This window comes from Anopheles arabiensis, chromosome 3, assembly GCF_016920715.1.
Source record: "Anopheles arabiensis isolate DONGOLA chromosome 3, AaraD3, whole genome shotgun sequence".
NCBI lineage: Eukaryota > Metazoa > Arthropoda > Insecta > Diptera > Culicidae > Anopheles > Anopheles arabiensis.
In genome coordinates this window covers 16,725,695-16,738,224 of record NC_053518.1, presented here as the reverse complement: position 1 = coordinate 16,738,224, position 12,530 = coordinate 16,725,695, and the positions used below count along the sequence as shown (strand labels likewise).

At 45.4% G+C, this 12,530-nt stretch overlaps 2 protein-coding genes across 3 annotated transcripts in view; both read left to right on the top strand.

Annotated features, from left to right (window-relative positions):
- LOC120900414 (E3 ubiquitin-protein ligase TRIM9) overlaps nucleotides 1-11,359 on the top strand; it is a 110,908-nt gene extending 99,549 nt beyond the window's left edge. For both annotated transcript variants that reach the window (XM_040307384.1, XM_040307383.1), the window contains 3 exons: nucleotides 160-298; nucleotides 6,548-6,781; nucleotides 6,919-11,359. In XM_040307384.1, the coding sequence (XP_040163318.1) occupies nucleotides 160-298; nucleotides 6,548-6,781; nucleotides 6,919-7,208 (663 nt within the window). In that variant the 3' untranslated portion in view covers nucleotides 7,209-11,359. The remainder of the gene's footprint in view (nucleotides 1-159; nucleotides 299-6,547; nucleotides 6,782-6,918) is intronic.
- Nucleotides 1,032-4,546, top strand: LOC120900413 (ERC protein 2-like). The gene is made up of 4 exons (XM_040307381.1): nucleotides 1,032-1,413; nucleotides 1,477-2,118; nucleotides 2,197-4,211; nucleotides 4,334-4,546. The coding sequence occupies exons 1-4, from the start codon at nucleotides 1,201-1,203 to the stop codon at nucleotides 4,380-4,382; spliced, it is 2,919 nt and encodes a 972-aa protein (XP_040163315.1). The 5' UTR covers nucleotides 1,032-1,200; the 3' UTR covers nucleotides 4,383-4,546.
- Nucleotides 11,360-12,530: the final 1,171 nt, after the last annotated feature.

Here is a 12,530-nt window from a genome sequence, read left to right as displayed (position 1 = left end):
TATGTTAGGAAATAAATTTAAATCAAAACAAAACATAAAAGTTTTGCACACAAAAAAGTTTTCCTAAAAACATTACATAAAATTATATGCACATAACTCCTTCATTAAAGCATTTTCCTTTGTTTTTTTGTTCTCCGCTTTGATATGCGCTCTTGGCAGGAGGTCTACTGCGGCAAGGAAACGATCTGCACCGTCGACGGGCTGCACTTCAACTCGATGTACAACGCACGTGTTAAAGCCTTCAACAACACTGGCGAGGGTGAATACTCCGAGCTTATTGGATTACAGACGGCAGAAGGTAAGTCGCCGGCCGCTCCGTCGGTCGGTTGTTTTTCAAGCACTGTGGACACACTCTCTCTCACACAAACAGCACACATCGTGACGGTGGTTGATTGAAATAAAGTGAAGCACAAGTGAAGTTCGTCGGGAAAACACAGTAACACAGGGGGTTGGCAAAAAAAAAGGTAGGAAAAACTCAAGCCGTCAAGGGACGCAGTATTACTCGGAGATAGATGAGAGTGGCTTTTCTCTGGTGCTGCTGCTGCTGCTGCCACTACTGCTAGCACTGTTGTGCTGTGTGGCACGATGCTTGACAATAATGTGTACCCATCCGGGCGGTGGTCGTATTTTGCAAACACACAGATTAAGCACTTGTTTTCTCGGTAGCTCGGTAGCTAAAGCCCCTTTGGTTGCTTGCTCTGCCGCTACTACTGCTGTTTTATGGTGAAGACGAAATTACGTTTTTGTTTCTTCCAGTACAAGGACTCGGCAGATTTGTATGGCACCAAATGCAAAGCAACACTCACTCACACTACACACCTACCCAAGTGAAGTGTTTTCTTGCCAAGGACATAATGATGCCGTCTTCTCATTAGTGTCACTTTTGCGCCATGCTCTCTTCGGTTGTGGAGCACTTTCGGGTTTGTCAAATGAGATGAAAATATGAGCCTATTTAAAAAGCAATTTTATGCCACCGGCGGGCAACAGCAAAGTGTGTGTGTAGCTTAGCAACCGATGTTTTTGGCTTTTCATCAAATGTTGCCCATCTTTCCACCTAGCAGGCTCTGATCGTCCGAGACCGAAAAAGTTGTACGAGCGCACCATAGTGTAGGGTTTTGGTTGCAAATAGCATCTTAGGTTCCGTGCTGTCCGGGTAATAAATTAAGCAACATACATACACACACATATGCTTCTGCAAAAATGGCCTACACAACGCAGAAGCAGTTTCTAAGCGTTGCGTTCCTGAACGAAGACCCGAAACTGCCGAGCCGGAAGCGCAGCGATGCAGTGCTGAAGTCGTACAGCTCGTGCTACGACACCCGGGCCTGGTCGCTCGATGTGCTGAAGCAGTCCCAGTTCATCGGGGACGTCGCAAACAGGGCCCTGACGCAAGCCGCTAAGGCGCCACTTCACGTAAGCCTTTTTGTTGTAACGGGTTTGTGGCGCAAAACATCTGTATAATTACTTCCGCATTAGTCCTTTTCCGGTGCGGAACTTACGAAAGAAATCTTAGTTCGGCTGGATGCCGACAATCTTGCCGACTACATCCTGAGCCTAAGGGATGAGGTAAAAAAGCGGAACAGCTCCATCGAAGCGCTGGAGCAGACAAAGGCGGACCTTACCCAAAAAACTGAGCAGCTGGATGGAAAATTGAACGCGTTGGACGAAGAAAATCGACTGCTGCGGGTGGAAATTGAGCGCATCGGTGCTTGTCAGGAGCAGCAGCGCCAGACGAACCAGTTCGACGAGGCGGAGCTAGCCGAAATCAGTCAGATGATTATTGATCTGCGGGACTATAATGAGAATCTGGAAGATGAGATGCAGATATTGCGCAACCAGCTGCAAACGGCGGCCGCATCGTCGGTCGGCGACAATCAGGTCACTGTGGAGGCTGAGAACAACTTTCTCAAGTTCAAGGCGAAGGATTACGACCGGCTGGAGGGTGAGCTGGCACTGTTTAAGGCGGAGTACGACAGTTTGACGCTCCAGAGGCGGGAGCTGGCGGAAGAGTTGCACCGGGCCCAGCAGTACCGATTGCGAGCCGTGGAGTTGAAGCAGGACCTGAAGGAGGAACTGCACCGTCGGGAGATGTGCGAGGAGCAGATTGAAATGTTGGTGGTAAGTGGCAGTTTTGGAGGGTTTTTTTAAATGTTCTGGTGTGTTAAAGATATTGTTTTTGCTATCCACTTGGTTAAGAACATGTACGAACAACAATCAGTTGAACTGAATCAATTGAAACGTCAGGTGCATACGTTCGATCGCTCCTCCCAAGATCGTCTTTTCGATGAGTCGACGGAAGATCATGACGGTTCGCAAACCACAGAGACACTGAATGTCGCTCAAGATGATGATGGCGGTATTGAGTTAGTTGAGACGATATCCTTCGAAAAGCCCGCTGCCTGTCTGAATTGTCCCGAAAACCTTAAGAACATTGAGGATCTGAAACGAGAAATCGCTTCGCTGCAAGCTCAGACTGCCAGTCAACCGCAATCGATCCCGCAAGACAATACAGACGTACAGAAACAGTTAATGGATCTACGCCAAGAATTGACGGACTGTAAACGCCAGCTACAGGAGTCAGCGGCAGCGGCTGAATCCTCCAAATCTTCACCGCAAGTCAACGCCGATCAACAGCAACAGATGGCAGATCTGCGGCGAGAATTGACAGACTGTCAACGGCAGCTAAAGGAAGCAACGGACCAGTATGAAGCACTGCGAGCGTCTTCCACCGCAGACGGGCAGGAGCTGGAACGTGTGAAGCTGCAGCTGGAGCAGCTAGCCAGCGTTTCCGACGCACCTGCCGGACAGCTGGAACTGTTTGCCGCAAATGAGAAGCTAAGCGCGTTGCAAAAGGAAAATGAAAAGCTTCAAAAAGAGCTGTCCGAAAACAAGGCTCGCATCGTTGAGCTGGAAAAGAAGGTGCAATTGGCTGCGTCAAGTGTTCCGGCTGCGCCGCCAACCGGTGGCGAGTGCTGTGCAGAGAAGGTCAACAAAATTTCCGAACTGGAGCAAACCATTTCCAGACTGAAGGATGATGATGCCTCGAAGGCTGTTGTGAGCGCCAGTCCGGCAGCTGAGGCAAGTGCGGAAAATGCGAACCTTCTTCAAAGAATAACAAGCCTCGAAAAGGAGCTGCTGGAGCGGGATCAGAAATTGAAGACGCTACAGGAAGCGGTGGATAGGAAGAGTGTTGCTGCGATGGCGGAAGCGACCAGCGTCGATGGTGCCGAGATGAGCTCGCTGTTATCTCAGCTGGCGGAAAAGAACGAACTGATTAAAAGGCTGCAAGTAAAGCTGGACACCGTGTCGTCGGTCCCGGGAGCTGCCGATGATGATGGACGGGCATGTCAGGAAGAGCTGGCCGAACTGCGGGTCCGGCTGGAAGCTTGCGAAGGAGAAGCAGCCGCCCGGCTCGTGTCGGACGCGCTGCCCGAACCGAGAAAGAGTGTCCGAATAAGCGACGAGGTGGAAGAGTTCGAGCCACTGTCCATCAAGGAAGAGCTGGGCAGCGAGCAGGACGAGAAGGAAACGGAGGAAATTAAGGCCGAACCATCGGACGAGGAGGAAGAGGAGGAGGAGGAGGAGTCCGACAATGGCGACAACGATGGTTCGCAAACGTCCGTCGGGCACAAGAAACGGCTGAACAGCTCGCTGGAAAAGCTGGAGCAGCTACAGGAGAACCTCAACAAGCGCTGCACGCTGGCGGCCATGATGGGCAGGCAGCCGGGAGTCGAATGTGACTGCATTCAGGCGATAGCGTTCAAGATAGCGCAGGGCGGGCTGGAGGTGCTGCTGGTGGCGGAGCTGTACGTGCTGCTGCAGGAGATTTGCAGTGCCATCACGCGTAAGAACGCCGTGCTCGGGAGGAATGTGACCGTGCTGGCCAACAGCATGACCAAGTGCTGGCAGGTCATCACGGATGCACGGGTCATGATGAACATGGAGCTGACGAACCGTACCAGCCACCACCAGTCGGTGACGTCCGTGTCGGCCCACTGCATGTCCGTGCAGGAGGTGCGCGAGGGAGGAGAGGTGGAAGGGGAGGAGCAGGACAACCGTACTAGAACCGCCAGCCACACGGCGGGTCATCTGTCTCGGCCGAGCGGATGGGTGGGCACGGACGGTACAAGACCATCGACCATACCGCTGCACCAATCGATGTCGGTTGGCAGTGACGATAACAGACACTCGAACGCGCTGGATGTGCAAAGGTAGGGGATATGGTGAGAGGGGTTGAGGGTGGTCTGTAGAACACTCCACACAAAACCGTACACACATCGTTATGCGGGACGATACAAAGTTACCAGCCATTTTCATCGTTTATTTGTTGCAGGCGTCGAACGATCAAATGGATGGAAAATGTGAAGAAATCTGGTCGGTGAAAATTGGAAGCCAGCGTCTCGTGACGAGCGTATTTCATCACTTGATCGAGGTTCACTTGATGCAGAACGCAAACACACCCAAAAATTCGCACAAACTCAGACAAATTAAAGTGTATTTCAGATTTACCAGAACTAAACAGACCGGCGGGGATGGTTTATCGTTTATTTGAAGGTTGCTTCTCTGCGTCGGATCTAACAGTTTGTACCATTAAATCTGTTGTGTGCGATGAGTAGGAGTGGAAAAATCCCATCACCATCTCCTCATGCTCCTCACCACCATTTCGGTTATGTATTTATCGAATGCAGTGATGCTTAAAACGAACTGGAAAATTGCTTCCCGCACGGCCAAAACCCCCTTCGCCGTACCGCGCACGTACCCAGTGTAATCCTTGACTCCTTCGGTGCTTGTGGGTGCGGCGGTCACCCATCCGTATCCCCATTTCGCCAATTCAACCCTATGCTTGTGAATGTAACTCCATTTTGGGTGAGGTATTTGCGGTAAATGTAGCGCTTTTTTCTATATCTCGCTCTCTCTCTCTCTCTTTCTCTCTCTTTCTCTCTCTGTTTGCATCCCGGCCTTTGAGGTTGTGCGTGTAGTTTAAATGCCGCTTTTCACGGTGCTTGCCAGCCGGCGGGCCGGGAAGAGTTGTTGTAAATAACATTCGACGAAAAGGGTCAGTGTGTGATGGAGAAGAATTTGGTGTAGCATTAAAAGAAGCGGGAATGTTGTAACGCTTCGTCAAGCTTCGTTACGCACTGGGGGAATTTCGACGGTGGAATAAATTCGCACCTGATAGCATCCTGCGTTTGGTGGTGGTCTCATGCAACTGGTGGCGAGAATTTCGTGTTGAAATTCGAACTATTTAATCCAGTTGTGTGGATGAGTGTTTTGTATGTAGTTAGCTAAAGAAAAAACAAGATGCATTAAATACATTAAACATGATAATGGGCTTCAGACAGTGCTTCAAAATGTAATGACTCATGAGAATCACGTGATAATCACCATCGAAAACAGTGAACATATTCGTGATAGCTTGATGTTCAATGCTGATACTCAATTAAAGTGCGTCATGACATGCCAAACACGACATCTAAGTGCTTGAGTCAAACCCGATATTCTAACTGACAAACTGAGCTTAATACCGTCGCAAGCATAGTCATGACTTGTTCTGGCTGTGGACAGTGCTGCCAAATGCCACTGTTACAGTCACCAACACTCATGACCAGTGTTGTGAACGGTGATAGTCGTCGACATAAAATTTTACAAAATGATACGTTTTGAAGCATCGCAGTCTAGATCCACGCATTCATTCGACAATCACGGAAAAAAATTTCATTTGACACGATGATATTTTTTCTGCTACAATCATTTGACTTTTTGATTTTGCCGTACCTCAAGTGAACTAGATCTTCATCGAAAATGGGTCCTTTTTTCGTGTTTTCGCGTGAATTTCTATACTCCTGTAAGAGAACACCATTTCCTGGTTCACTGAGTGAAAATATCAAGTGGTCTAATGGCTTAGTATCGGTAAATGCACGATTAAGCAGTTCTGGATTTTCACTGAAAAATGTCAAATGACATTCATTCTACATTTTTTGCAATCATGTCATCGCAAAAGCATTGATTGTTAATGCACAAATGATTGTCGCTTTTGGAAAGTCGTGTCATGGTAACCATGAATATCATGATAAAAAAATGATTTTGACACCCGCTTACTGCGAATATCATAAAAAAATGTCGACAATTAACAACACTGCTCATGACACAAAAGAAGTTCAAGTCAGCTCAGGTACACAACTAAGATGATCAGATGTGACTGTTCTCAAACGGTTGGTGGACCAATCACATGTTTGGTGACATTTTGTTTAGCACCCAACTCTTAGTCACTCACTTGGTCATGACATTTCAGTCGGTGATGATCACGATCTGTTTGAGCATCACCTCTGATTATCACAATTGAGTACGTGACGCTCACATGGAATTTGTTTCAGTCAGATTTTTGTTTTGTTTTGTAACATTTTGCAGCACTGACTACAGAAAATGAAGTTCCGTTTCATCTTCCAAGTGCCATCACATCAATCGCACCACCGTTGACGATGTATCTTTGCACTCTCGAAAGCCAAAGAAAAGAGCACACTTTCTAACCTCGTACCTTTCTTTCCAGTTGCCTGGTTCACATTCGATTCGGTCCTGAGCGGTGGCCCCTGTTCCGGGCTGAACTTCTCGAGCGAAAACCAAACCGTCTCGGCGGACGGCTGGGAGCATCGGGTGGCGCTCGGGTCGGTCGGGTTTTCGCGCGGCGTCCACTACTGGGAGTTTACCATCGACAAGTACACCGCCGACACGGATCCGGCCTTTGGCGTGGCGCGGCTAGATGTGGCCCGCGATAAGATGCTCGGTAGGTACTCTTCGCACGTTTGTTGCGATGATGATGATGATGATGCTCTGCGTCAGCGTGTTACCTCAAACGCGCCATAACTAATGTATCTTCTGTTTGTTGTTTGTCTGATTCGTTGCACCTCGCCTCACCTCCAGGCAAAGACGACAAGGGCTTTGCGATGTACATCGATCGGCAGCGGTCCTGGTTCCAGCACAACAGCGTACACGAGCGGCGTGTCGAGGGTGGCATCTCGACGGGCAGTACGGTCGGCGTGCTGCTTGACCTCGAACGGCACACGCTACACTTCATCGTGAACGAGATGCCGCAGGGCTCGGTGGCGTTCCGCGATCTGTACGGCGTGTTCTATCCGGCCGTCAGCGTCAATCGTGGCGTAACGCTGACCCTGCACACCGGCCTGGATGCGCCGCGGATGGACTACCACTAGGGAGCGGTACGGGGTTTTGGAATTGGGTTACACGGATCGATAAGATGAACACACATCACAACACACACCCACCCCCCCTCGGCTTCTGTCGTACGCCCACGGGGCACGGGTAAGAGATAGCAGACGATGATGGTGGCGAGGAGACGCGATTCCTTTCTTGCATATAGCTTGTGGCGTGTAGAAATTAGAATATTAGAGAATGTAGTTTAAGAAGCTATTTTTTTTTTAATTTATAAAAAGTCAGTCACAGACAAATGAGGTTAGCATTTAAGAGAAGCATTTTGGTTTTTGTTTTATGCGTATGTATGTGTCCTTCTGATTTTAGCACCACTGACCTGAATCCATACGTTCCTATGCGGTGACACAAATTGTACAACTCGCTCATAATCGCTACACAAATATCAAATGCTTGTCGAAAATGTCGAACCAAAATGTCCCAACCGCAGCAGCAGAAAGAGAAGAAAGGTAAAAAGGTTAAGCACTAAACCGCATGGGCATGTCGCTCCCACAGGCATGAACTCCGAACCGGACCGAACGCCATCTTTATCGCTCGGTTTTCATCACTGGACACGATTTTTTCGCGACCTTAGCACCGTACCCTTACTGGGGAGGGCAGGAAATGCTAATAGAAATGTACCGAATTGGTAGCCACAGCCACGTATCGGCACTGTGAGAGATGAGCTCTAGCGCAGGATTTGCATTTTGCTCGTTTACCAAATCCCCCTTCCCTGGCCGTGAGGTTCACAACCCGAAAGCTAATTTCTCGGGCACGGCTCTAAGCCCATTCGAGTAAGCCTTCTTTCTCTCTCCCTCTCGTAGCGCACCAAAGAAACCCCAAATCAGCTCAATCTTTGAACGTACCGGCCGGGCAGTGAAAGCGGCAAATTTACGTTACCTTTGCGGGCAGGCACGTGCAGGCGCTACGGGGCACGTTGCCACGCTGCGCCCAATTAATGCACAAACACAAAGGAAGAAAAGAAAACAACAATAATACACCGCGGACGGATCGCGGTCGATTAACATTGGGTATGCTAATGCAAACCAGTGTTTGCACTCGGGTTTGATACAAGATAACGCCAGCACACATACTCCCATTTGCATACTATTCTGTGCCTGGAGGCAACCTATCCGTTGGAGGAGCTATCCAGCTAGCGTGGCATTTTATTTATTTTACATCATACAGTTGGAGGCTTTTTGTTTACAACAAGCTAGGCTTTAATTAATCCCTTTTCAGAACTTTTTGCTTTTTGTTTTGGTTCAAAAGATTCATTTTTTCCCCCGAATTAGTAATCCGGCATGGAAAGGAAATCAATATGTATCATGTTTCAATTTGTGCATGTTTGGATTTATTTGCTTTCCTTTGCTTTTAAAAATGCAATTGGAAAAAGCAAAATATCTTTCTTTTTTAAGCGATTTTCCAATGCAGCGATCAATAACGATGACACACGATTAAAACCGGGTCAGCCAGTTCCTTTTTTTTTTGTTTTTGGTTACCAACTGACCGACCAATCATTAAAGGATGCTCGATGAAAAATTCAGCACCCTCTATGGTGATAACCACGCGCTCAGCATAACGAGTTGCAAATGAATGTGCGAAAGAGAGGGAAGTGGGAAGTAAGAAGTGGGTTTTCCGGCCGTTTGCGATTTATTAATTGGCAAGTGCTCGATAGCGAATGATGGGAAGGAAGCATGGAAAGAAATGCTGCAAAATAATGACCGTAATAATAAAAAAAAAACAGTGAGACCCCGTTAATTGAGGAAGGTAATGCCGGACGTACGAGATTTTAAAATAAAACTCCTGCACACTCCCCCGGGTGCGTATTATGGAAAGAGGAAAGAGGGACGTGTGAAATCGATTTGAAATCGATTAATATGCTGCACTGTGCAAGCGGCAGCACAACAACTATTATTATCAATGAATGAATGCCTCGAGGTGCGGTACGATAAAAAAGGGTAAAAGTTGTATTTATAGTGCCAGAAATCAAGCATAAGCGCAGAACAGCGTTCGAAATAATCGTCCCCGGGCAGGAAACAACAGCCACTATAGCAGGCCATAGTGGATAGCGTTCCTATTTTACCTTCTTTCCAACCTGTCCGTACACGCGAGTGAGTATCAATTTGGTACCGAAAGGTTGATTGGTACTGAAAACACGGAAACGCGTCTGTCCAATTATGGAACGGTGATGCTCGGTGGCTGCACAACCGTTTGCACGGGTCAGCATAACACGTTCGCATTAAACGAATTATGCTCTGGCCTGACCTTTGTGTGTGATGATCTCTACCATTTTCTCTCTCTCTTTCTCTGTGTGTGTTGGATTGCAGAATGGTGTTGATGTGTAAGCGATATTGGTGATCAATTATTTGTGGTTCATTATTGCAGCTTGATCGAGTTGTGCATTGTCTTTTGTATTTGTTTGGCTTGTTTTCGAGGCTGGAGGTAAATCGAGGTAAATCATATTTATCTTTAGTTGTGACGCATTACGTGACACATTGATTGTGTGAGTTTTAACACAACAAAAAAAACCCGTTATTTATGCATCACCTGGGGTTATTTTTAATTTATTACACTAAATTCGTTCGCAAACGTAATAAAAGGGGAAGGCAGCAGATTAAAATCAAACTGCCGTTTTACTGCTGCATCTGTAAATATGAGCAAAACATAAACGCGGAGAAACAACACTTTGTAAATATATACAAACAAACTGTTTTTTTTTTAATGTATTTCGAGCACATCATTTGCACGATTAATTCATTTTAAGCATGAACGAACTGGAATCGAAACCGAGCGTAGGATGAATATTGAATCTAAATGAGTGTTGATTTAAAACAAAACCCGAATCGAACATAAATGGCTCGTTAATACTCAATGAAACTCAATCACTAATACACGCACAAGCGTTGTAACGCAAGGAAAGCAGAAATCGATAAAATAGTGAAAAAAATTCATCAAATACACACACCCACATTGACATTGCGAAAGCGAACGAATGCAAACGAAAAACACTGCAAAAATATTATCATAATCACAACAGTGTACAGGACGAAAGAATCGGTGTGGGTGTGTGTGTGTGGTAGTGAAGGAAATGGCCATTAATTTTGTACAAAGTGTAAAGTGATGTATTGGTTAAGTTATTTTATCAACAAACGCGAACTAGTTAATGGAAAGACAAACGAACCTCGCCACGAAATTGCGATGTGTTTGTTTGAAGCCAGTTAGAAGAAAGGATGAGATAAAACAAAAGTATCCTAAATGTATTCCATTCTAACACGAAGCGAACACACAAACGCAAACAATGACAAAACAAAAACATTAAACTTCTGATAAAACGAAGCAAACAGAACGAATGTGAGATTGGATCTTTACGGCAACACATGCTAAATTCGATGCACATTACATTACAGAGAGAAAAATAAAACATCTCATTAGATCAATAACATGAACGAAGTAAAACTTTAATTGGAAAAAAACAAAAAACGTGAGGATAAATGTTGTATCCAAATCACCCCCCACTACTGCAACATGTACAGTTAAGCAACGAACAGTAGAGAAACAGATGTGCTAGATTCCTATACCGAAATGTATTTGCTCGCTTTTTGCGTAAAGTTTATGATAAACCCAATGTGGCGAGAAAACCCCAAACTAACAAAGAGCTTCTGATAAATTAACCATGTGAAAAATGCAAATGCAAAACTGATAAACAAAAATGAAAATAGTTGCGTAGCAGAAACCTAAACAACACGAAACATGAAAATATCAAACAGGTGAACCATAAGATAAGGAGAACGATAACTAACATAGTAACAGAACAGAAGTAGAAAACGAAAACAAAAAATGGCTCCATTATCATGAAACATTGATTAGAGAGCGAGAGAGCGGGAGAAAGAAATAAACATCACCGAAGAGGAGCGTAAATTAACATTTGCAGCTAATCAACCGGAGAGCTTTTCGAGAGGAAGAGAGAGAGATTAAGATAGAGGATACAATGGAGGAAAAAAATATCGTAGCTAAACATTTTACGAATACTACTCACACACACAGAGACACACCACACACTACTATTCTAAAGCAGCGGTGTAGTGACGGCATTTGTAATCCTTTGGTAATACACACATTGATCAGTAATAAAAGCGTATTAAAAACATAGAAAAAAGCGATTATTTTTGTTCATTACAAAGTATCACCATCTTTTGTAATTACAAAATATTGAAAGAAATAAGAATTATTTTAACATTGAATTTTATTGTTACTATTTTCGCTATTTTACGTTGTGTTTACCCGTTTATTCTAGGTTCTCATTAGAAGGGAGGGATATTCGGTTCCTGAATTTTCCTGACTTTTGAAGCTTTCAACTAAATGTGCACACTATGAATTTAATCTTTGCGAAATTATAGTATTATTATTATTATTATTATTTATTGGTTAATCTTCAACAGGCCTAATTAAGATGGGTAACAGTGCACACACAAAATTACATTGCAAAATCAAGATTTGTATCGCAATTCACTGTGACCTCGGTAGAAGCCGGAGACGTTCCTTGAAGCACTGAGTTGAGATGCTGAAGTCGAAGCAATCCGAAACAGTGTGGAATACAGCCGACATGCGGAACATAGGGTCAGACCGACCAGCGCTGGAACGAGGTTGAGCGACCCATAGTGTCTCTCTAGATCTAAGTGTTCGGGATGATGCAAAGATATCGACTCGATGCAACAAAGGCGATGGGTAGATAGAGCCATTTAGCAAACCAGCGATGAAAGAGCACTGTGCATTGCGTCTTCTAACGGAAAGAGGTTCAAGGGTTGGAAGACGGCACCGCGCAGCATACGGAGGAAAATTATTGCGATCCTTTCAGGGAAGTAGGCGTAGGGCATATCGCGCTTACGTGGAATCGCCTCAAGTCGAGCAATTGATGAAGCACTAGTTGGGCTCCAGACTACGATTTGTGCGATTCCAGAACTGAACGAACGATACTATTGTAGACAGCTTTGATGCACATGGGGTTGCGGAATTCATCAGTAGTCCGGATAACCACGCCAAGTAGTTGGTTTCCTCTGGCTACAACGTCATCGATATGGTGTTCAAAATTCAAAAATTGAATCATTGAATTGAATTCAAAAATTCGAACAACTTCTTCATCTGGTCGATTGTGACCGCTGATTATTCAGGATAAAAGATTGATCTTTGGTTGTAATATCAAAACGATTCCGAAGCATCAGCAAGTTTTATTCTAACTTTGCTAAGACCTAGAAGAGAATATTACTAAGGTAAGTTATTCAAAGACTTAACGTGCCAATCTGAACTAAGTCATGTTAAACTGGCTTTGT

Coding starts and splice junctions, on each gene's coding strand:
- LOC120900413 (XM_040307381.1), top strand. CDS start 1,201: ATGGCCTACACAACGCAGAAGCAGTTTCTAAGCGTTGCGTTCCTGAAC. Junction 1,414..1,476: donor CCGCTAAGGCGCCACTTCAC/GTAAGCCTTTTT, acceptor CTTCCGCATTAG/TCCTTTTCCGGTGCGGAACT. Junction 4,212..4,333: donor AACGCGCTGGATGTGCAAAG/GTAGGGGATATG, acceptor TATTTGTTGCAG/GCGTCGAACGATCAAATGGA.